Source organism: Gouania willdenowi, chromosome 17, assembly GCF_900634775.1.
Source record: "Gouania willdenowi chromosome 17, fGouWil2.1, whole genome shotgun sequence".
Taxonomy (NCBI): Eukaryota; Metazoa; Chordata; class Actinopteri; order Blenniiformes; family Gobiesocidae; genus Gouania; species Gouania willdenowi.
The window spans coordinates 2,500,807-2,527,253 of record NC_041060.1 but is presented as its reverse complement, the minus strand read 5'-3'; the positions used below and the strand labels follow the sequence as shown (position 1 = coordinate 2,527,253).

The window sequence follows — 26,447 nt, the reverse complement described above, 5'->3', positions numbered from 1 at the left end:
TCTAATAATGGCCTTAACTCAATTTTTTTGAATTTTTGAAAATATGCCTTACTATAGCCTTAGCTTCGATTAAGGGTAACTTTTAAATTTCGTAATTTTTTGTAATTTTTGGTGCCTTTCTACTTTCTTAGCCCTGTTCAGGTATGTGCATTATATTTGCAGTAGTTTTTAGGGTCTAATAATGGCCTTAATTCAATTTTTTTGAATTTTTGAAAATATGCCTTACTACAGCCTTAGCTTCGATTTTGGGTGACTTTTGATTTTCGTATTTTTTTGTAATTTTTGGTGCCTTTTTACTTTCTTAGCCCTTTCTTAGGGCCTTACCTCCCACTTGTGGTGTTTGTCACATCTTTATGTCTTACTATAGCCTTACGTCAAAGTAGAAAAAAAAAAAGAAAATTAAACTTTAATTTTTTTTTTTTTTTTTGCTTTACTATAGCCTTAGTTAAAAAAAAAAAAAAAAAAAAAAAAAAAAAATTTTGAGTTTCATGCCTTACTTCAGATTTTGGGTGTTTATTATAATTTTGACATTTTCATGCCTTACTATAACCTTATCTAAAAAAAAAAAAAAAATGTTTCAAGACTTCTAGATTTTCATGCCTTACCTCTGGCTTTAGCCTTCCCTCCACCTTCTGGTGTTTGTCACATTTTATGCGCTACTAGCCTCCCCCCCCCAATATTTTCTTTTTAACTTTTTGATTTTTATGCCTGACTGTAGTTTTACCTTTTTTTTTTTTTTTTTTTTACATTTTTATGCCTTATTATAGCCTTTCTCCTTTTTTAATAACTTTTAGATTTTTATGCCTTACCTCCAAATAATAATAATAATAATATTTTCAAAACTTTTAGATTTTTATGCCTTACAAGCCTTACCTCCGACTTTTGGCGTTTTTCCACATTTTTGTGCCTACCCTCCAAATATTTTTTTTTAACTTCTACATTTTATGCCGTACTATAGCCTCGCTTCTGATTTTTGGTGTTTGTCACTACCTACAAATAACAAAGCCTTTGCTAATGTGTACAAACTTGTGTTCATTAATTAACAATAAATACATACAGCCAAAGGACTTAGAAATATTATTTGCATTCCCACTTGCATTGTCGCGACAATGCAAATGTTTTTAGTTGATTTAGTAATTCTTGTCTCTGTCCTGCCAGAGGGACGTGATTCTGATTCACCTGAAGAAACAAGAAATGGAGCAAAGACAGAAATCCTGACAAGAGACAAAGCCCCTGAAACTGCTCTGACACTCCACAGAACAATCCCAGTGACAGAGGGAGGAAGGAGAGGCAGTTATATAATGACCCTCCATGCAGGGTTCAGCTCTCATGATGGGGGGGGGGGGGCTGAGAAGTGTTCACGCTGCATCCAGTTCCTGCTGTCACTTTGAATTTGTTGCAACTCATAATGAATCACTGCCAAGCGCAATAATAAACTAGCACACATTTCAGTGATGAGTGTAAGTCAGCAGCACTGATTCGTCTCACACACACTTTTTACTGCAAACCTGAAAAAATGACATTAAATCATAATAATAATAAATAGAATTTTTGCATTTCCTGAAGAAATTCAAGTGATGATGCTGGCCCATGTCGCACTGCATTAGCTTAGCATTAGTATTAGCATTAGGTAGTATGAACTAACATTGGCATTAGAAAGCATTAACTAGTGTTAGCATTAGCTAGCATTAACTGGCATTAACATTGATTCACATTAGCATTAACATTAATATTAAGTAGCACTAGCATTAACTAGCATTAGCTAGCATTGACAATAACTAGCATCAGCATCAGTTAGCATTAACTAACATTAGTATTAGCTAGCATATAATTAGCTAGCATTAGCATAAATTAAGATTAGCTAGCATTAACTAGCATTGAAATGAACTAGCATCAGCATTAGCTAGCATTAACATTAGCAAGCATACAATTAGATAACATTAGCATAAATTAGCATTAGCTAGCATGAACATTAGCAAGCAAACAATTAGATAACATTAGCATAAATTAGCATTAGCTAGCATTAACATTAATATGAATTATTGTTAAAATTAAGTAGCATTAGCATTAACTAGCGCTACTGTTAACTTGCATACAATTAGCTAGCATTAGCATAAATTAGCTTTAACGAGCATTAACATTAACTAGCATTAATATTAATTAGCATTAGCATTATCTACAATTATCTAGCATTAGAATAAATTACCATTAACTAGCATTAACTTTAGCATCAACATTAAAGGTATTGTGGAGGATGTTATTTTGGCTTCCAATTCCAGGTGGATCATCTAGACTATTGGTCCTCCTAATTGTCAATCATTCTGACAAAAGCCCGTCATACGTGCTTGTCCCCAGTTAGTTTTTGCTTGCTGCACATGTGCACTAAGTTGCATTCACACCTCAAGCAACATGACTTGCGTGATTTGAGCAACTAGTCAAGCATGACCTAGTCGCTCAAAGTTAAAAAATTTGAACTTTTTAAGCCACTTCAAGCCATAACTCTCCTGGCCGTCACTGTCTGTAGAGCCCCTCCCTCCCGCTACAGTGAGACGTCTGCAGTGGAGGTCTGCAGCCAGGACCTCTTGAATTTACCGAGGCAAAATTAAAGCAGTTAACTTCATGAATAAGTCTACATTCGGCGTGAACTCATCCTTTAGTAACCCCGTAAGTTGATCATTTAAACCGTAAAAGCTGCACTGTCTATGATTCGGCCGGAGAAGAAGTTACCACCCCTCTCTCTCCCCTACCTGTAGGGATGAAGTGGTGGAGTGACCAAAAAGCATCTAGTGCATAGCGGCACTATGTTAAAGCGACTCATCGCGGGTGATTGAAGTGACTGCAGTCGCTACAGTTGCGTTCGGTGTGAAAGCACCTTTACAAGTGTTCATGTGTATTTTCAGCCATTTATTGAAGCTCGCAGTTCTCACCGGGTAAGTAAGCTTGTATGAGCGACGCCGACACCAACTTGTAAACAGAGCTGTGCACGAGGAAAACTCGTGCACGCTCTCTCGCACTCGCACAGGCGTTCCCTCTTGGGAGCAGGTAGTGTTGCGCATGTGCATTTTGTCAAAAAGTGGAGAGGGCGTTTCTTTTCTAAACTTCGGGAAAATGCTCCTCTATACCTTTAATATGAATTAGCATTAACATTACCATTAATTAGCATTCGCATTGACTTTAGCATTAACTAGTATTAACATTAACTAGCATCAGCATTAGCTAGCATTAACTCGCGTTAGCATTAACTAGCATAGTATTAGCTAGCATTAATGTAAATTAGCATTAGCTAGCATTAACATTAATTAGCATTAACATTAACTAGTATACAATTATCTAGCATTAGCATAAATTAACATTAACATTAGCACAACTAGCATTAACATTAGTATAAATTAGCATTAGCATTAACATGAATTAGCATTTACCTAATGTTAGTGTTCAAATTAGGCCAGCAATAGCATTAGCTTAACATTAGCAGTAGGGTTGAAATGGCTTGAAGGTTCTAGCTGAACATGTTTAAGGTTGGAACAAAAAGGAACTAAAAATTGCACGCATGCTAACTCACTAATAATAATAAATACTGGAGTCAGAAAGTAACGATGGGGAATAAATTCAGTGTATGAATGTGTCCTAGTACACACAATCATCCCATTGTTTGGGGGGAGAAAAACCCCCTTCCGTGCACTCAATTAGCGCCTCCTTCACCATACCAGCACCATGAGCAGGAATACACACCCCATTTGTTCTCAGTCACTTCATCAGAGAGAGCTGCCATAGCAACGCTCACATCAATGGGATTCAATCCCTCAACTCATCTACGAGCCTGTTTCTGATCCTTCCCCCCGGAGTACACGTGCACTCTGACGGCTGTGAGCATGACACACACAGACACACACACACACACAGACAGACACAGACACACACTCATTCATAAAGAATGACACAAACTTTTATTACAATCACAGCTCAGTACAAAACATCCTCGCTTTATTCCACATGAAGATAAAGGCACAATCACATATTATTATTAAAACACTTGTTAAAGTTCATGAAATTAACAAACATTAAAAAACCCACAAGTTCATAATAACAGATGTAAATAAAGTCAGAGTGCTCCCTGACTAAACATTATTGATAAAACAAAACAAAACAGGAAAAAGGGTTCCATGTCATTTCAACAAACTTTAAGCACATCCCACGCACATCAGTCTAAAAAAAATTCTGAAACTGTCACCAATTGCTCCGTAATAATTGAATAGTCACACTGTAAATTTTTAGTTTGATCGAATTAATAATTTTTGAGATATGGCCAATTTAGTGAGGGGGGTATCTTCCATTTTCAGCTTCCAATATCTCAGAAACTACATAACATGGGAAACTGAAATTTGGTAAAATATTAAAGCTCAACCCACTCTCTTAGAATATACAAACATATATGCTATACATGTGATCTGGTGGACATGCCAGCTCCTCAAAATTGGGGAAAAAAGTATTTAAGCATTCAGTAAACAACTTTGTTTAATCCTCATCTACCTGTAATGTGATCAGCTTTGAGCTCTGTACACTGACTGTTCACATCACTCATGATTAATCACATATTGTATATGCATTGGTTCTTGAGTGAGTCTCTTGAAATCCTAAAAAAAAAAAAAAAGAAGACATTTTTTCCAACGTTGAGGAGCTGGTATGTCCACCACGTAGGTTTATAGATGTATAGCAGATGTTTTTTATATATTCTGAGAGAGTAGGTGGAGCAGTATTACTATACCACATTTTAGTTTCCTATGGGTTGTAGTTTCTGTGATATTGGAAGCTAAAAATGGAAAAAAAAAGTCCAACCAACAAACTTTTTTCCAATTTTGAGGGGCTGGTGTGTCCACCAGATAGGATGTATAGCAAATTTATTTGCATGTTCTGGGAGAGTAGGTGGAGCTGTATTAGTACACCAATTTTCAGTTTCCTATGTGCCGTAATTCCTGAGATATTGGAAGCTGAAAACGGAAGAAAATTAAAATTGGGGGATAGGATGTAGAGCAGACATTTTTGTATATTCTGAGGGTGTAGGTGGAGCTGTATTAGTACACCAAATTTCACTTTCCTATTTGGTGTGTAGTTCCTGAGATATTGGAAGATGAAAATGGAAGAAAAATAAGGACACAAAATTCGACACATACCCCCCTCACTAAATTAGTATTAATCCGATCAAACTGAAAATTTACAGTGTGCCTATTGAATAATCAAGGAACAATTGTTCATTTAGTCTCGTAGATCATTTATTTTGATCAGATAAAGCCAAAGTGTCGGCCTCATAGATCAATAAATAAAGATTCTTTATCTATATTTATCTACAGGACTCAACATCCCACAATGCAATGCACCAAACTTTTCCAACAAAGAAATAAGTGTTTACAGTGGAGATCTAAACACATATTTGAGCTGCAATTATAACCTTTTGCATCTTTATTTATTTTTTATTTATTAATCCATGAGGTCTACACTTGGTCTTTATCTGATAGAAAATAATCATCTCCAGCTGCATTAATATTAATATTTAGTAGCCCTTTGCTGATGGAAATGTGTAATTCATCATCATTCCAAACAGTCTCTCACTGACAAATGTAAAAATAAAGTTAATCAAAAACCATTTAAAGTAAAAACCCAGTTAAACATTTTTATTTATTTATTCAAACATTTGCGTCTTATGTTCAATAACTTTATTTCATCTGACAGTAAAAACATTTGTTCAGAAAAAAAAAACATGTCCGCAAAATTGGACATTTTGTTCAAACGACAAACTGTAAAATACGAGCGTAAACGAGACAATAAAGTCTTTTCTTCACAGGCGCTTAATTAAAGCAGGTCCATTAATGACTCATTTGATCTATCAGCTGATGTTATTGTTCCTTTTCTTTTCAAATTAAAATGAGGTGTGATTCTGATGATGATGATTTCAGTGAGAATGGCTCCTGATTCACATTTGGCATGTGGTTGCTATGGTGATTCTGTTACTGTAAAAAAAAAAAAAAAAAAATTAAAAGAAGAAAAAGAAAAAAACAAAGTTAGTGGTTAGCGCCCCCTGGTGCTCAGATGTAAGAAAAGATTTGAGAACAAGTGCTCCAAGCAAGAAGAGAGTGTGTGTGTGTGTGTGTGTGCGTGTGTGTGTGCTCACATTTCCTGTGTAAACATGCGTGCCGGGTTCATTAGTCTTTAATCAAAGTGGTGATGAATCTATAAATATTCATTTAGATCTATAACAAACCACAAAGCTATTAGAAGAGCACAGAACGAGAACAGAAAACAGACAAAATGTCGGTTTAGGTTTAGTTTAGAGCTTTGAATGTGATCCTGGGTGAGAGTTAGTGATTAAATCCCACACAGCGAGTGGTCCGACTGAACATTTGAATTCCCAGAAGAGCAGTGGTGTTTGTTGGAGTTACCTGTCCAGTCCCTGGCCGTGCTCTCTAACGTAATGTGTGGTCAGGGTTTGTTGTACCAGTTCATGGAGCGTCTCAGAGCTCCTTCCCAGGTCTGGAGGACTTGGAGGTAGTCCCTGCTGGGTGGAGAGGCTCCTTCTTTAGGCAGGAACACTCGGTCAGTGCACTGGAGCTTCTTCAGCTCCTCCTGGTTCCTCCAGAAACCTGACATTAGAAGCCCACCACCACACAATGAACACACATCAGCATCACATACAAAGAAAGGAAGAACTGTGCTATGAGTGTAAAATAAATGAATAATAAAAAGCATTAAAACACGTGTCCATACAATGTGTGATCTCCATTTTACAGCTGCTACTGATCTTTTCTGCTTTTATTAACTATCAGTATGTATGTATGTATTTATTAACTTTGGTATATTTCCATTTCCATTATGCTGCTTTTTTTTTAAAACTTAAATGCATTAATATTCACCTTTTTAAGTGATTAAAATGTATGTTTTAGGACAATACCAGAGATGTGCTGCTTTTATCCCAGAGAGGGTCACAAAAATATGATTATCTCAACCGAGGGTCACATGATCAACATTCATGTGAACATTAAAATAATGAGCTTTAACACAGACAAGAACAATATGTTTGTTTTTGTTGTTGTTTTGTGTATTTTTCTGTACTTTTGTAATCATCTTGTTGATTTTTAGAATAATGTGGAGCGATGTTTTTGTTGTTTCTCATTTTGCTTGTAAAAATACGCCCTCCCAGTGTCTTGTGGCCCCAAATGGGGTTGACAAGGTTGAGAACCCCAGGCTTAGGGAACCTTAGTCTGGAAGCTAATTCTGAAAAATTCAACTATCAGAATGTTTCAAACTTTGGACTTTAAGTCAGATTTGTACCAAAGAAAATAACTGTAACTCATTTTCCAAAATGAATCCCAGCCACACTGATGCATTCATTAAAATATACAAAGCTGTGAGTCACAATCTGGTCTTTGTGTGGTTTAATGAGGTGGCAGCATGCCAGCAAAGTAGGTCATGTGAGCTCTAATGTATGTTTTTATTAATGGAAAGAAGAACAAAAACTGCACTTTATGTTAAACAAATCACTGAAACAGTTACAGGACCCATGGGTGGAGCAGTGGATATTTTTGATAATTCTTCAGCACAAAACAGAATTCTACGAAGACATGAAATCAGAAAAGAAGAAGCGCCGTCCAACTGTTAGAAAAGCACAGGAAACAGGAAGGCGTGGCTATAAATAAAGCAGCCCTTTTACAAGTAGTAACAAAAAGTCCTATTTTTATTTCTGCTGACTACACACGACACAAAGCGCCGCTGTTCGTTCGCTCATTCATTGCGTAACCATTTTAATTATTCATGTTATGTAATGAGGTTGTTATATTTGTCACTTCTAATCACACAGAAGACGTGGGTTTGTTTGATTTATTCATCCTCACACAGGGTCCTGAGGGGGAGTCTGGTGCTGGTGCCGATCCCAGTTCACATTGGGAACGACAAAATACGCTCTCATTCACAGCTAAGCTAAACGCTAATAATTACACAAGCTTACACAAAACAGCAGCAAAATTATTATAAAAACATGTAAAAATATCTTACAATTACAAAAAAATACACAAAAGGTAACAAAAAAACAGAAAAGAGAACAAAAATAATCAAAATTACTACAAAAACCCACAAGATGACAAATGAAAGACACAAAATTACTAAAAAAAATGCAGACAAATCTTAAAAATTACAGCAACGATGTACAAAAGCACTCTAAAAACACACAAAACAACCACAAACACAAACAAAATGTGGAGAAATAATATACAAAACAACAAAATGACTACAAAAAACACACAAGATTATTACAAAAATACACAAAACGACAACAGAAATACAGAAGAGAATAAAACAAAAAACATCAACGAAAACACACCAAAAACCCACAGCAAACACAAACAAAAGGTGGAGAAAAACAACAAAATTACTCCAAAAAACACAAGAGACTATTACAAAAATACAGAAAAATAAACAAAACAACAACAGAAATAGACACAAATGACTCAAAAACACACTAAACAACAACAAAAATACACCAAAATAATCTTAAACAGTGTGTGGCTGATGCTCTGGTAGATGAAGTTAGCGAGTAAATCAAGGACTGTTGAAGAACTCCCACCAAAAAGGAATTCTATTTGTGATTTAATCGTTAACTTCAGCCACCAGAGCATGTCAGCACACTGTTTAAGGGAGAGTAAAGGTCCCTTAGGAGAGCTCTTCTTCTCTGTTTCATTGTCTACTACCAAAACCACAGAGTTGGAAGCGTCGCCCACTGCGGTCAGAGATTTTTTTTCGGGTCACAATATTTTTTATCCTCTTTCCATAAACAAAAGAGGTTTACACTGACACCTTTAACTTTTCCTGATTATTTAGAGCAGGGGTTCTCAAATTGGGGTATGTGTACCACTACAGTGTCAAAGTGTCAGTATTGGTCCCACCCAAGGCGTGAGATGACCAGAAATGCTATAGAAATAAATCTATTCAAGAGCCACTAAATCAGTGTTTTTCAACCTTGGGGTCGAGATCCCATGTGGGGTCGCCTGAAATTTACGGAAAATTTAAATACATTTTTTAAAATTATTTAATTCTTTTTTTTTAAACAACACACAATCTTAGACAACTGTATTTCTATACTTTCACTTTGTGAAATATAAATCCAATTCAACTAAAATGCAGTAAAAATAAATAAATAATTTCTGAGCTCAAACATGATCAAAAACTAGAAGAAAAAAATGTTTTTGGGGTTGCCAGAAATTCTTGATATCAAAATAGGGTCACTATCCAAAGAAGGTTGGGAACCACTGCAATAAATAATGTTTATTTCCACTTATTTACAAATTAGATTCATTAAAATGTGTTATCACTCGAGTCGTTCATTCCATCATTGTGCTCTATAGTTGTTTTTAAATAGTTTTCTAAAGAAAATGTTATCGTCAGACAAAGGGGGTACATGGATTCAGAAATAAGACCCGAAAGTTTGACAAGCACTAATTTAGAGCAACTAAAAGCAGCACAAGTTGCATTTTGACTGAAAAAGCCACTAAATAGATCATTTAGTAGCTTTAAATGATCTAAAATCAGGCTGAACACTTCCCTCCAATAAAAAACAAAGGGATGTTTACAGGCAGTGGGGCCGTGTGACATCATCAAACTGTAAACTAGTCCCATCTTTAAAAGTTAATAAATCAAATATGGTAAAAAATTATGCGTTTTGTTAGGTGTAGATCTTATAATAAGTATATTTCAATGGTTTTAAACCACATTTGAAATCTTTTTTTTTTACCTATTTAGGACCGAATATGTCTGCTCAAGGCACTAATTGTCGGTGAGGAAAAAGCTAAGTACATATATATATATATATATAATTGTTTTCTAAATACCCTACTCTGAGCAAAGTTTGGAAAAAGGTTGAGAAGATGCTGAAGAGTATCTTTGAAAAAACCTGAAATTAAAAAACCTTTTGGGAATCAATTGATCATTGACAATAAACAAGGCGGATATCCCACTCTTTAATGTTTTATGTGTTACGGCCATGAAGCAGGTGGCAAAGACATAGAAACAACAAATCTCACTTAAAATAAATCTTTGGTTGAGAACGGAAGATGGTGAAAAAAACATTAAAAATTAGAGATAACAGTAGACTACACAATTACATAAGTGCATCTAAAGATGTGTGACAAAAATGCACAGTTGTCTGTGACAATGATTTTTTTTTTTTGTTAATTATTGCAATAAAGTATAAAAAAATAAGCATCCTGAGCGTGTCTGCGTACCAACTACGAGTCCGGCGACAAAAGCCGCCCCCAGACACGACATATCGTGGTGCTGCGGCCTGGCCACTTTCCTACCAAACAGATCCGCAGTCAGCTGCATCACAAAGTCATTGGAAGACACGCCTCCGTCCACCCTGAGAAACAACGCAGCAGAGCAACACTTACTTTACTGTAACAGAGTCTCCAAGATATCGATGGAAAAAAAAAAAAACACTGCGCTGCGTTAGTTAGAGTACACTGGAGTCTGCTCGGATCAAATTTAGACTCCAGTGTAATATATTGCCTCAAGTTAAAAGCTTGGACTGAGTGGGTCTGGTATTAAATCACATCTCACGTGCACCTGATCTTTGTGATTGGAATGGAAGTCTCTCGTAGCATGATGTCGTACAGCTGCTTGTTCCTGCACACACGAAGGAAGTGAAAACATTAACGGACAGAAAAATACACAAGACTTGATTTTTTTAATATATTTTTTTTAATTTAGAATTGTCCAACCTGAAGGACAGAGACTCGAGGATGGCACGGACCAAGTGTCTTTTGGTGGTGGAAGGTTTCAGACCCATGAGGGACGCACAGGCTTTGGGGTCGTTCAGAGGAGCCTTTAGTAGTTACATCAGAATCAGAAATACTTTATTGATCCCAGGGGAAAATTATTATTATTATTATTTTTTTTTTTTTTTTTTACAGAGGATCGAGAAATTTTACAGATGAAAAGGAACACTAAACCAGAGGTTCCCAACCTTTTTTGGGTCGTGACCCCATTTTGATATCACAAATGTCTGGCGACTCCAGACATTATTTTTCTTCCTTTTCTAGAATTAGTTTTTGATAATTTTTAATAAAGTGCACAAAGTGACAAGTGCGTCACCTCAGATACTTTTATACTAGGAATGTAACGATTTACTCAATTCCCGATACGATTCACAATACTGGGTTCACGATACGATTCTCTCACGATTTATTTTACAAAATGGGACAGTAGAAAAATGATGACTGAAAAATATTCCTTTATTTTTTTGGGGGAAAAAAACTATACTGTTTTCCTTTTATTTTTCATTGTCAAAAGAATCCCTTGATAAACTATTCAAAACAATGCAATTTAACTAAAAATAAATCTTGAATGAAATAAATAAAGGAATAATACAAATGAAGAAGAAGCCTATTAATTTCAATTCTGGTACTATAGTAAACAATGCAAAACTGCATAATAGTTCTTTTTAAAAGAGGTCAGATATTTGTTTGGACCAGCAGAGGGCGCTGGTAACCCAGTGGTCGGTTGGCATGCAGAAATTCTAGCAGTGAAGAAGAGATGCTATGCTAGCAGACAGAGCTAATAGAAAAACTTTTACAGATAGTCACGTAATATTACAGATATTTTTCGGTGTTAAAGGGGTAAGGAATCATTTATGAATATGTTTAAAAGTAGAAGGCGGCAAGAAAGAAAGTATTAACAGATTCCGCCCGCCGTCTACACTTCTGGATAGCGCCCTCTGCTAGTTAAAAAAAGTACTGCGATTCAATTTTCACAGTATCGATGTGAATCATGATACCTATGAATCGATTTTTAACTGCCTTACGATTAATCGTTACATCCCTATTTTATACTAGATTTTATTTGAACTAGATTTCTATTTGAGAAGGTTTGAGTATAGGATAGAGTTATTTGATTTTTTTTGTGTGGTATGTATTTGAAAAAGAAGAATAATTAAAAAAAATTGAATTTTAATCTGTTTTTTGCCTAGAGGTTTATTTAAATTTTTTTTTATATCAATTACTAGACATTTCAGGCGACCCCACATGGGGCCCCGACCCCAAGGTTGAAAAACACTGCACTAAAAAAAGAAAAGAAAATGTACATAATTAAGTAGAAGACAGTTAATTAAATAAGGAATAAATATACAGGCACACATTAAAGTAAAAAAATAAATAAATAATAACAAAATAAAATCATATAAAATAAAAAAAAACATTACAAATGTACAAATATATTACAGATGTAATGTCGGGTTAAAGTAAAGTAAACTACACGTGTGAAGAAGAGTAAATAGAACAGCAGTCAGATTAAACAAATGCTACAAGGACAGCAGTGGAGGGTCAAACTAATTTTAGTTCAGGGGTCAAACACGGAGCAGTTTGAGGTAAAAAGGGTCAGAAAAGAAGCAATTTCTAGATTAACATGAACTAGTTTTCACTTCCATGTATTTGGGTCAATGACGTGACACCTGAATATTGTGTCCAACTGCATTTGTTCTAGTTAAAAAAAGGTTTAAATGCATAAAAAGATACCAAATATGTAGTAACAGCTTATTTTAAGGATGCAGCGGTAAAACACATTTTTATATTTCTATTAATTAATCTAAAAGGCCATTAAAAGTTAATATAAAAAAGCTACGCTTGCTTTGTTTCTTTATTAGTTTATTTAAAAATACATTTTGAAAGGTTAGAAAAGGCTGATCAAAAGCGTTTCTAAACCATAATAAAATGTTTTTAATAAGGTGTTGATATTTTAACTTTAACTGTATGAGAAAAACGTCATTCTTTGTTTTCTTTTACTTCATCTTAATTCGGTGTTGAAAAATACACATTGAATAAATGTGAAAACATCAAAGGACACACACTTACAAAGGCCCGATGACAATGAGGAAGGCAGAGGAAAAAGACAACAATGTTACCAAACAAATGAACATCAAATAAAATCTTTGCTTTGATGCTTTTGAAATGTACCTGCAGTCCACTGAACGAAGGAACGAAACAAACGCCGTCCGAGTCTGAAACACTGGCAGCCATGGCGCTGGTTTCTCCCACGTCAGTGAACAGATCTGACACCAAACATTAAATTTACTTTTAACACCTGCTGATTGTTTATTATTGCACTGAAACAAAGAGCCATAGTTAATTCACGTACCCAGCTCCTGAGCCCATTTCACAGCCGTGCCCGTGTCCGCTGCGTTCCCCTCCGCCAGGTAAACCACCTCTGAGCCGATCTTCCAGCCCACCAGGGGGTACAAACCTGCCCTCAGCCCCAGGAAACACCATCAGAACACATCTGTGTGTGTGTGTGTGGAAACATGTTCACGTGTGCGCTCCTTCACCTGCTAAAGACGTGTGTGGTTCGTTCCCGGTGTTGATGTCCATGAAGGTCCCCGTTCCCATGGTAATCTTCACATCGCCCACATCAAAGCAGCACTCGCCAAACATGGCCGCCTGCTGATCCGCCATCTACGATCAGAAACAGAATGATGTTAATCCAGTGGTTTTCAAACTGTGTTCGGTGTTCCTCACTTTGAACAAAGGTGAAATTCCACCTGTGCTCATTGCTCCCCAAATAATCCTGACAAATAACACAATTTCAAATGTATTCAACTACAAGGGAACAAGTAACATCATATTTCATGATAACTAACTAATATAATCATAATAACTAACCACCTGCAAAAAAAAACAAATGTAAAAATACAAGAAATAATGAAACATTGTTTGCATTCTGTGACAAAAACCTTAAAAAATTTATTTCTTAAGTCGCCTACTGAAAGTTTGTTTATTGTTCCACTCCATGTTAAGTACATGTCAACGTAAATCATTATTTTTGCACTTTAGTTCCAAGGTATATTTTGTTCCCAGTCCATATCTAATAATTTAACACTCTTTTAATTTCAGCTACATTTTTAGGCTTTTCATCATTACTTTCTTTGTGTGTAGACGTTTTGTTTAGTGTTATTGATCTTTATTGTCAATGAAAAAGGACTTAAATGACTCAAAATGTACTCCTGTTTGTCGTGCCCCATCTGTCATACCTCCTTTCCCCACCAGGGGGGCGTGCCACACCCTTTGAGAAGCATTCTGTTATGACGCGTTCACACCAAACGAGTCGAAAGCGACAGGTTTACGTTCACAATACATGGTGGACGCGCTTCTAGGGAGTGTCGGAGGTCCCGCTGTGCATCCTGCGCCTCGCGTGCAACGCGTTTTGAAGCTTTTCGCGCGGCGGACGCTCGCCGCGCTTCCAACGCGGCCGATGCTGGAGTTGGGATTGTTGAACTTATGGGGAATATCGCTGCGCGTCGACCAATCAGGAGCGTTCCACAACCGTGACGTATTCAGAATAATGACAAAAAAACACTAACCGGAGGCGGAGACAAATGGACAGGCTCTTCTGCTGGAATAGAGCGCCTGTAGTTGGGGTCCTGGTAGGAGATGCGAGCGCTGATGCAGGTCAGCAGGTCATCAAACTGGGCACGGGAGAGATGGAAGTAGTGCTGAAAGCGACTCTCGTCCAAGCGCAGCTCTGGTGAATCCAGAAACGGCGCCGAGGAGCAAATAAAGCCAAGCCACTCTCTGGATAATGTAGAGCCGATGAACGGGAGTCGGAGGCGGCGTGTTCAGCAAGGAACTCCAAACTTTATTCTCCATTGACCCACACTTCTCTATAGCCCTCTGACATCACAGTGCACACACTGAGTCACACCAAAATACATCCGACCGGAAACACCGCCTTCTCAACACAATGTTCCCACCACTTCACAGTCACTGGGTGAATTATGAACGTAACTGATCGCCACAATATCATCCATTGTATGAACACCACTGGCAACAGAGAAGCCCCTCCCCTCGACCCGAGAATCTTCGACGCTGGTGACAAGCGTCTATATTCACTGAGCACAAGCGTCCAACTACGCGCGTGAGGTGAGATTTTGACATCCGAAACGCATTTGGTGTGAACGTACCATTAGCCCCACGGTGTGATGTGACCTTCATTTTAAATGTATACTACTCGCTAAGAGTGGGACGATATATCGTATGACAAAACATTACAATATTAAAACTAGAGCTGTCACTTTAATGCGTTAATTGCAATTAATTGATTACAGGAAAAATTTACACTCTACAAAAAAATAACGTCGTTAATTGCATTTGTTTAGCACTCCAAACAGTGCGGAACTTTTCTTATTTTAGGAGTTTCTGGTATATCCATGATGCACAGTCTGCAATGCAAGACGTTTGAGTTAACTCATTCACTGCCAGCCATTTTCAGAACAGCTACCTCCCCGACTGCCAGCCATTTTAGAGCTTTTTGACTGATCTTTGAAGACCAATGGAATATTTTGTACTATGACCATGTAAAATCTAAAACCAGATTCTGAAAGAATAGACTCTCTACTTTCAACAGAATTCGTTCTTCCGTAATCAGCAGTTGAATACAGATAAGTTTCACACAAAACACCATTTTCTGAGGAAAAAGCAACAATTTAATGAAAGTATTTCGATTTGTCGTATTTTGTAGTAAAATGTCAGATTGACTGCCCTCTACGGGTTGAAGCCCGGATATTACAATTGATTTTTGCTATTGGCTGAGAATAAGATTCTGTGAAGGCACTGGCCCATCGTACGTCACAAACAAGCACAGTTGGCCCCTCCCCTTAATACTGTCTGGTTGTAAAAACCTAAATCCCTAAAATTTTAGTAAAATATCTAATTAACCCTACAACACTCACGCCACATGGCTCGCAATTCCCGCTGTAAAAAATTCCTGGTGAGAATCCTGCCATACATACATACATTATTTCATGACCACAAAAAAAATGAATGAACTCACCACTGATTTGATGGGAAGAGCAACGCCAAAGATGGACGGGTCTGTGGAGCCGAAGTCGTGACTGTTGGCGTAAAAACATCACATCAAAGCTTGACTAAAAAACACACAAAAAACAAAGGCCTTGATTGAATCAAATCAAAATGCTATAGACATTCTTAAAAAGCCTGTGTACTAAAAACATGTCATACACACAACAACCAGCAGAGGACAGTGAGGTTTGATAAGAGATCAGGATGTAGAAATGTTTCTCTTATCACATTTTGACACATTTGGTGACACAAAGCTGGGTAGAAGTTATAAAACCAAGCATTCCCAGCCTTATTTGACCTTTGCTGTGCAGAATAAGTTAAATATAGAGACACGGGGGGGCTTTGTATCATATGTACTGTACGTCCACACAGCAGACGTCTATGTCTGGCGCTGTGGGGCTGAGGCTGAATGCACACTGGGTTCCACTGGGATGGAAACATAAAAATAAAACTGCCTGAAGTTTTATACTTAAACTAAAATCCATAAGAATAAAGAAAAAAGACACCTGATATTTATCAAATGGTCAGATCAACTCGAAATAAACCATCATAAAGATCAGACTGTATGAAGCACTTATAGATAAAAAACCAAGAAAGTCAATTCTAATCATTAAAACCACATTTTCTGTTTAGGAATGACAGTAAAAATAAATAAAGATTTTAATTAAAAATCAGTGTAACTAATATATAAGAATCAATATACTGTAACTATAATTTCTTAATTAAATAGAATAATGCATTATTTTAACATGAATGAAAACAAAATAATAAAAACGCTCATAAATTAATCCTGTGTGCTGAATAATGGCAGTGGTCGGACAAACCTCACGTTAATTTAATGTCTAATTAATTTAAGTCTTAAGATAGAGACAATAATTGAAGGATGGTTTAGTTTACAATAATAAGAAAATAAATAAAATTTTATTTCAGTGATGCATGTTTTTTTTTTTTTATGTGTGATGTTTGTGAAAATCTCAGTGTCCATTTAAATCACCTTGAATAGTTGGTGATAAATTACCACATGAGCATTATTTACACCAAAAGGCTTGTAGATGTGAGGAGCAATAGTTCAGAGGAGCTTGAGCGTCAAAGAACAACTGGAAAAATGAATAAAATTACGCTAAAACACAAATTAGAACAATAAAAATGCACAAAATGACAAAAAAATATGCACAAAATCACTAGCAAAATGCATGACTACAAAAAATACACAAAATGTACAAAACAACAACAAAAACACACTAATTGATCCCAGCAATAGAACAAACACGCAAAAAGAGAGATAAACATACAAAATGACAACAAAAATACTGGAAAATAAAGAAAAGCACCATAAAAAATATGCAAAATGACTTCAAAAAACACAAAAATGACAGAAAAATTACAAAATGATTAAAAAAAGAAAAACACTAACATTACCTTAAAAAAAATAAAACAACAACAAACACATAATGACACACAGAAGCCCTTTATTCTTCACTGTATTAATGCTCAGGTTGTCAGTATTCGTTTATTATAAATATAATAAAAAATATTGGTCATTATTCGTATTTTGAAAGCATTGTCTGACTCACCCAGTGCTTTCTACTGTAGGGAGGATGGACATCGGCAGAGACACGAGATAGCAGAGGAACCCACTCCAACACATCTGTTAAATCACAGCACAATAATGTAACACAAAGGGTCTTTACTATGAAGCTAGATTACCTCTTAACGCACTAACTTCCGGGATTTAATCAGTGTGTGCTGTCCTACGAAGCTGGCTAACGTCTTACGGAACTAAATCACCATGGTAACTTAGGCTGAACGACTAGCCTGGTCGGGACCAGGTTTCGTTCTGGCAAGGATCTGAGCGAGTACTAAAGCCCAGCCTCCTGACCAATCAGTCCTCTGCTTTTAGACCAATTAATTAATTAATTAATTAATGTACTCTGTGGTGATGCAAAGAGCTTCAGTCCTGTTAGATAATCTAGAATATTAACATATTCCACCTTATGATGTTGGCTGATCTGTATGAACGCAGCATCTGAGACACAGACAAGGTAAAACTTATCAGAATGTCTGTTTATAATCTCACTAATTTAAGCATCAACACTCGTTACTTTCTGCTTTTACGGCAGCAACAGTGTTGTTTTTGGTCTGAATTATGGATTTTAATTGTTCATATTTTTAAAGAATTATGCCTCAATTGTGATGAAAATTACTCTACAGTTTATCCGTGATTGTGATTGGTCTGACGCTGTAATCTCCTCCTCTGTCACTAGAGCGCGCACTTAGCCAGGCTGAAATCAACACGCTTAACCTATCGAGTTGTAATCTAGATTCATAGGACAGCTTCTGTCTGATGGACAATGTTTGGTTAGGTGAAGCCCGTTAACACGAGATAAATCCAGGATATAATTATCTAGCTTTGTAGTATAGGCCCACAGTGATCGTCGCACAAAAACGCTTGAACTACACACAACACACACCTGATATGTGTCGAACAGGCCGGTGGAGCTGGCGTTGGAGTAATCAGTGGCATGAACTTGTCCTGAAATGACAGAAGAAGAATAAATAGAAATAACTTCCTGTTTGTCTGCTAGCTGCATGTGTGTAAGAGTGTGTAATGAAGTGTGTAATAGAGTGTGTAATGAAGTGTGTAGTAGAGTGTGTAATGAAGTGAAAGCTCAGATCCTTCACTGCAGAGAGGATGAAACACACCTTTAGTCAGTTTGTAGATCAGCCACGTGTCGATGGTCCCAAAGCAGCAGTTTCCCTCCTCTATGGCTTGGCGAGCCTGGAACACGTGACAAACATTCATTCATCAGCTTTACTTGGAATGTTATTGAACTATGGGTTTATGCATGTGGGAGTTTCTCTGAATTAAACAAACACAGATATCTAAATGTCTGTACATCACTAATAGACTGATGATAAATCAGTTTCAGCTACAGATGTCTCTACCTTTGGCTTAAAACCAATGTAAACACTTCAGTTTTATGCGATTTTTATGCATTTTGAAACACCTTGGAAAGAATTTTATAAAGATTTCAGGAAAATGACAAACACTAAAAATAAAAATGGACTAAAAATACATACATACGTATATTCTCTGTTGATAGTAAAAAAAAAAATGGCTACAGCTGCTGTCCAGAACACTGCTGTAATGATTTTAGATTCACATGGAAAAGCATTAAAGTTAGGAATCAGGAGTCAAACTGTCTACTTTTGGAGTCATTTTATGTGTTTTAATAGTCATTTTGTGTGCTCTGGTTGTTTTTTTTGTGTGATTTTGTAGTAATTTTGATGGTTTTTCTGCTATTTTGAGTGTTCCTTTTGTCATTTGGTGTTTTAATTAGTCATTTTGTTTGATTTTGTATTCATTTTGAGTTTTTCTGTCATTTTGAGTTTTCGAATGTGTGATTTTGTAGTCATATTGCATGTTTGGAGTCATTTTGTGTGTTCTGGTTGTTGTTTTGAGTCATTTTGTAGTGATTTTGTTTGATTCTATAGCCATTTTTCTAGTCATTTTGCTAAAGTCATCTTGTTGTCATTTTGTGTGATTTTATATGTTTGGAGTAATTATGTGTTGTTGTTTTTTTTGTCATTTTGCACGTTCTGGTTGTTGTTTTGTGTGACCTTGTTATAATTTTTGTAGTTTTTCTGTCATTTTGTGTGTTTTTGTAGTCATTTTGTGTGTTTTTGTAGTCATTTTGTATGTTTGGAGTTTTTTTGTGCACATTTTTTTAATGTCATTTTGTGTGATTTTGTATGTTTGGAGCTTCTTTGTGTGTTTTTGTTGTTGATAGTTTTCCTGTCATTTTCTGTGTTCTGGCTGTTGTTTTGTTTGATTTTGCAGTAGTTATGTGTATTTTTGTTGTTACTTTGTAAATTATTTCTCCCTGTGTGCATTTGTTGTTGTTGTTATTTGGCCAGTTTTTCCAAGCTACTGTTTATTTTTGCGTTTTGCATAATTTATCATCATTTTGTGTATTTCTGTTCTTATTTTGTGTATTTTTATAACTGAACTTTTGAACATTTATGTTTTTTTTTAACTCCAGAAACACGACAAGTCAGTGTAAATAGCAGAGATAACACTGATGGAAGAGGTCGGTGAACGTTCCAGCTGCTCCTGGTCAAAGTTCACGCACACACACACACACAAACACCTGCTTGGAGTGGGTCAAGGCCCAGACGAGGCGAAAGGTCACGTGTTGAGTGGAGAAGACGATCAAGCTGGCGGCGAGGGATCGCTTCTGCCTCGTCAGGGAGTAGACCAGCTTCATCACACCTCGGATCGCCTGAGGTCAAAACACAGCACTCAGTAATAAAAAATTAGTAATAAACTGTTTTAACTTATATACACTTATAGATGTGAAGGAAGAACCAAAGATTCCATAGACTTTATTTCCATTATTTAAAAATTGTTCAAATTTTGGATTAAATAATTAATACGTTCTTTAAAACCATCAGAAATGAATGCTCTATAAGAGTAGATGTTTCGTACTGTCATGGTACAGGACGTGTTCCACGACTTGACCAGCTCTGCAGCCCTCTGGTCCTGCCAGCTGATGAAATTATGGAACGGAACGCTGGTTCTCCTGTTTCAGTCCCGGAGATTAGAAAATAAACAAAGGAAGCAGAAAAAAAAACCTTTGTGTTTTCTGAAATGAAAAACTGACGGAATACAATCATGTGCTTATTGTTACCTGTCCCAGGTTGTAAAGGTACCTCGTAGAGTGGAAATGCCGAGAGCCGATATTTGACGCATGTGGACTCCTGCATCTATAGCACACAATCAATAACACGACAATAATACAAAATGACAACAAAAGCCCACAAGAATGCTTTCAAAAACACAATATGGCAACACAAAACACAGACAATTAAAAATAAATGTACTAAATGATATTAAGAACACACAAACAACAACAAAAATGTACAAAATGACAAAAAAAACTACCAAAACAAGAGAAAATTTTGCCAAATGATACCAAGAACACAAAAACAACAACAAATACACACAAAATGACAACAAAAGCCTATAAGAATGATTAAAAAAACACAATATGGCAACAGAAATGCAGTTTGTGGCAAAACACGTACAATGCGACAATAAAAACACAGACAAATAAAGAAAAAATATACTAAATGATACTAAGAACACGCAAAAGACAACAAACATGTAAAAATGACAGAAAAACAAAGTAAATAACACGAAACACTCAAAACTACATTAAAAATAAACTGAAAACACACAAAGAACAACAAAAATATACAAAACAACAACAAAAATCTACTAATGCATTCAAAAACACAATATGTCAAAAAAAATAAAATAATAAATGCCCAGCTACTTGCAAAAACACACTCAAGACAACGTTAAAAATACAAACAATTAAAGAGAAATATGCTAAATTATACTAATAACACACAAATAACAAAAATGCAGGAAATGACACCGGAAACACTTAAAATTACATTAAAAACACAGACAAAGAGGAATATACCAAATGATAAGAACACACAAACAACAACAAAAACGCACAAACAACAACAAAAACACAAAATGACAACAAAAACACACAAAATGACAACAAAAACACACATAACAAGAGAAAATTAAGCCAACTTATATCAAGAACACACGAACAACAACAAAAATACACAAAATGAGAGAGAAATATACAAAACGACCACAAAAGCCCACAAGAATGCTTTTAAAAAACACAATATGGCAACACAAATGCACAGTTTCAGGTAAAACACACACAAGACAACATTAAAAACACAGACAACTAAAGAAAAATACACTAAATGATACATAGAACACAGAAACATAAAAAAAATGTAGACAATCACACCAAAAACACACAAAATGTTTTCGAAAAAAAGAATATGGCAACAAAAATGCAGGTACTTGCAAAACACAAACAAGAAAACATTAAAAACACAGACAAAAGGAAAAAAAAAGTAAAATTTACTAAAATATTAGTAAGAACACACAAACAACAACAAAATGCTGCTGCAACATGTGAATTTCCCCTCTGGGGATTAATAAAGCTGTATTCTATTGAAAAATAAACAGCAAAAACACACAAAATGAGAGAAAAACATACTAAATGACACCAGAAACACTCAAAATGACAACAAAAACAGACAAATAAGAGAAAAATTTACTAAATGATGCTAAGAACACACAAACAACAACAAAAAAATTTAAAAAGAGAGCGAAACACACGAAATGACATTAAAAACACAGCCAATTAAAGAAAAATACACTAAATGACACTAAAAATACTCAAACAAAAAAAATGTACCCCAGGGTTAAGGTTAAGGTCAACCCTAACCTTAACCCGAACAACAACAAAAAGACAATATGGGAACAAAATGACATTAAAACACACTAAATGATACTAAGAACACATAAACAACAACCAAAATGACAACAAAAACACACAAAACAAGAGAAAGTTAAGCAGAATTATACTGAGAACATACAAACAACAAAAATACAGAAAATGAGAGAGAAATATACAAAACGACACAAAAACACACAGAAAACCTTTGTTCTTTCCTGTATTAACTGTATTATTCTAAATGCTGACATCAGTGTTGATCAGACAATCACATGTTTGTGGCCCCTGCTGTGATTTTTGTCCATCTTTGCTGTAAAATGTAGCTGTAAGTGACTTCTACAGTTTTCCTAAGTTATTAAATTATAAAATACAATGAAACAAAAATGTTTTTCATTTTAAATTTTAGTGTGAATGTGTGGCAAAAACATTTAAAAAAATATTTTTTGAAGTATGAACATTCTATAAAAAATCTTTAATTTTTTTTAAAATTTTAGTGTGAACGTTCTTTAAAAAAAATCTTTATTATTTTCTTTTAGTGTGAACTTTCCATGAAAAAACTTTTTATTTTCTATTTTAGTGTGAATGTTCTAACAAAAATCTTTTTTAATATTTTTTTTTAATTTTATTGTGAATTTTCTACCATTTTTTTTATTTTAGTGTGAACGTTCAATAAAAAATATTTAGATTTTTTTTTTTAGTGTGATTGTTCTACAAAAAACATTTTACATTTCTTTTTAATTTTATTATGAACGTTCTGCAAAAACATTTTATTTATTTTAGTCTGCATATTTTTTTTAATTATTTTTTGTATTTTAATGTGAATATTCTACCCCAAAAAGTTTTTTAAATTGTTTTTATTTTAGTGTGAATGTTCTACAAAAAAAAAACTACATTTATTTTAAATTTTTTCATGAACTTTTTTTTATTATTATTTTAGTCTACACATTTTTTTTTTTTTTTTATTATTATTTTGCGTTTCATTTTTCAGTCTACGTGAAAGTCAGTGCAGTGTTGTTGTGATGCGTTGTTGTGATGCGTTGTTGTGATGCGTTGTTGTGATGCATGGTTAGTTCTCTGTTACCTTGCACGGCTCCCTTTACCACAGAGATAAATCCTCTCCAGAGCATGTCAGGTTCCATCTCCACATGTCCCACCTCTGGATACAAGAGAACGACCTGAAGCAAAACATTATTTATCAGCTTATTAAACTCATCAGGATCAATTGATCAGATGATGCATGGCTACCTTGGTGGAACATGTTCCTCGGATGTTGGCCTCTCGGTCATAGACGTGACTTCTGATGGAAGACGTTCCCACATCCACAGATAATATGAAGCTTTCCTTCAGGAAGCCGTTCCTCTGACTGCTCATTGTTCAAAATAAACCACGTGTTCTTCATAGTCAGCTCATGTTGACTACCAGACAAACTTTGGACCCTTCACACACACACACACACAAAGCTCAGCCTGTAGACACAAACAATCAGCTCATTTACACACAGAAATATGAGCACTTTGAGCAGTTTTGAAAAGTAAAGTCAGACACCCTCTAGTAAACACAAGATCACATTAAATTATACAGTATGACTACAAAGATACAGAAAAATAACAGAAAAATATACTAAACGACAATAAAAACAAACACAAGACACACAAAATGAAAGAAAAACATACAAAATGACAAAAGAAACACACAAGACGACAACAAAAACACACAAAACGAAAGAAAAATGTCAGATTATACCAAAAACACACAATCAACAGTAAAAATTTAGAAAATGACAAAAAAAACACCAAAAATTAGAGAAAAACATACAGAATTATGCAAAAAATTATGCAAAAAATACACAAAAGAAAAAAAAATATGGCAAATTATACTACAAACACACAAACAAGAACAAAAATACACAAATTACCAACAACACACAAATGAAGAATATACAAAATATAGAAATGAACACCAGAAACACAGAAAACGACATTAAAAACTCAGATAATTTAGAAAAAATGTACTAAATGATACAAAGAACAAACTACAACAAAAATTAAACAAAAAATGAGAGACAAACATACAAAATGACACAAGAAGCACACAAAACAACAACAAAAAGACACAAAGTGAGAGGAAAAATATGCCAAATTATATCAAGAACACAAATAAACAACAAAAATACACACAACAACACACAAAACAACACCTATAGAAAACATAAATTAACGATGTTAAAAACATAGACAATTAAAGAAAGATTAACTAAATGATACTATTATACCACACAAACTACAACAAAAATGTACAGAAGGACAACAAAAACATACAAAATGAAAGAAATATGGAAATTATACCAAAAAACCTACAAACAACAAAAATACGCAAATTACCAACAACACACAAATAAAAAATATTTTAAATACACAAATTAACACCAGAAACACACAAAACAACATTAAAAACAGAAAATTAATGAAAAAATTAACTAAATAATACTAAGAACACACAGACAAAAACAAAAACAAACAAAATGACAACAAAAATACACAAAATGAGTGTAAAACATACAAAATAATGCAAAAAATATACAAAATGACAACAAAACACACAAAGTTAGAGGAAGATATTCCAAATAACACCAGATACACACAAAACGACATTAAAAACACAGACAGTTAAATAAAAAAAATACTAAATGATACTAATAACGCAAACAACAACAAAAATATACAAAATGACAACAAAAACACACAAAATGAGAGAAAAATATGCACATTATACCAAAAAACACACAAACAACAAAATACACAAATTACCAACAGCACACAAAAGAAAAATATTCTAAATACACAAATTAACACCAGAAACACACAAAACAACATTAAAAACACAGACAATTAAAGAAAAAAAGAACTAAATAATACTAAGAACACAAACAACAACAAAAATTTACAAAATGAGAGAAAAACATACGAAATGACACAAGAAACACACAAAACGACAACAAAAACACACAAAATCCAAGAAAAATGATGTCAAACTATACCAAAAACACACAAACAACCAACAACACACAAATGAAAAATATACAAAATACACAAATTAACACCAGAAACACACAAAACGACGTTAAAAACACAGACAATTAAAGAAATGTTAACTAAATGATACTAAGAACACAAACAAAAACAAAAATATACAAAATGACAACAAAAAACACTGAAAATGAGAGAAAATTATGCAAATTAATACCAGAAACACACAACAACAACAACAACAACAACAACGTAAATAACAGTGAATAATTGACTAAATAATACTAAGAACAGACAAACAATAACACAAATACGCAAAAGGAGAGAAAAATATACTAAATAATACTAAAAACACAGAAATGTAACAAATGACAACCAAAACACACAAAAAACAACAAAAATATACAAAAATGACATTAATATTGACGTGAATTCTCATCACATGTACCTATTACGTCCCTAAGTAAATATGACACCTTAATGTATTAAAATTACGTGTTTTCTACACTTTCTATAGAGTTGTAACAACTCGTGAAAACCCACGCTAAAGAATGTGATAAGCTGTGTGTGTGTTTAGCTAGTAGCTGTCAGACACTGACACGGTCGGTTATAAAGTAGTAAATATTATTAAAAGTTAACAGAGTTTACCTTTAGTAGTCCAACACAAAGCGGTGATAGTCAGTAGTTTGTCCAACAGATGCAGAAAAGGCTAAAATGAAAGTCAAAACTCGACTTTACAACTTTCTACAACCCCAAAACGCGTTTTACAAGTTTTGACCTTAGAGACTTCCGTAGTAAACGAAGCGCTTTCATTGTTGCCAGGTTGGATTTATTTCCGTCTAATCGGGCGACTAGACCTCACTTTCACATGCAAACAGTGATTAAATGTTATATAATATTAAGTTCAATATTGAGAAATAATTCAAAGTTATTTTATAACTATAAATTACTTAAGGTAGCCTTTTGATTAGCTGGATAAAGTGTTGTAAATCTGAGGGTCACATGATCAACATCATGTCAGCATATAAATAATGATCAATCTGTTCATTAATACAGGAAAGAACAAAGGGATTGTGTGTTTTTGTTTTTCTGTTCATTTTGTGTATTTGAGTAGTGGCCTTGTGGGTATTTGGAGAAATTTTGTGTATTTATGTTGTCAGTTTGTGTTTTTGGAGCCATTTTTGTTGTCGTTT

At 34.8% G+C, this 26,447-nt stretch overlaps 1 protein-coding gene across 4 annotated transcripts; it reads right to left on the bottom strand.

Moving 5' to 3' along the window:
* Positions 1–3,924: 3,924 nt before the first annotated feature.
* gk5 (glycerol kinase 5) lies at positions 3,925–26,038 on the bottom strand. Of its 4 annotated transcripts, XR_003676022.1 has the most exons (19): positions 25,903–26,038; positions 23,474–23,694; positions 23,310–23,403; positions 20,579–20,654; positions 20,377–20,470; positions 20,039–20,170; positions 18,591–18,666; positions 18,359–18,420; positions 17,462–17,535; positions 15,859–15,919; positions 13,358–13,484; positions 13,171–13,275; positions 12,990–13,084; positions 10,761–10,864; positions 10,606–10,665; positions 10,266–10,399; positions 6,435–6,635; positions 6,167–6,245; positions 3,925–6,005 (listed from the first exon to the last, which is right to left on the bottom strand). XR_003676022.1 is itself a non-coding variant. In XM_028473681.1 (18 exons), exons 2-17 carry the CDS (start codon positions 23,597–23,599, stop codon positions 6,475–6,477), a joined length of 1,581 nt encoding a protein of 526 aa, XP_028329482.1. In that variant the 5' UTR covers positions 23,600–23,694; positions 25,903–26,038; the 3' UTR covers positions 3,925–6,005; positions 6,435–6,474. The 4 variants fall into 4 exon arrangements, 2 of the variants coding, with proteins under 2 accessions (XP_028329482.1, XP_028329483.1); XR_003676021.1 differs by having other exon boundaries at positions 6,167–6,635; XM_028473681.1 differs by lacking the exon at positions 6,167–6,245.
* Positions 26,039–26,447: the final 409 nt, after the last annotated feature.

Bases quoted from the DNA above. Each gene is read 5' to 3' on its own strand.
- gk5 (XM_028473681.1), bottom strand. From the start codon at position 23,599: ATGAGCAGTCAGAGGAACGGCTTCCTGAAGGAAAGCTTCATATTATCT. The intron at 23,404-23,473 runs GTAGCCATGCAT...GTTTTGCTTCAG, and splicing joins GAGGAACATGTTCCACCAAG to GTCGTTCTCTTGTATCCAGA. The intron at 15,920-17,461 runs GTGAGTCAGACA...TTACGCCAACAG, and splicing joins CCTACAGTAGAAAGCACTGG to TCACGACTTCGGCTCCACAG.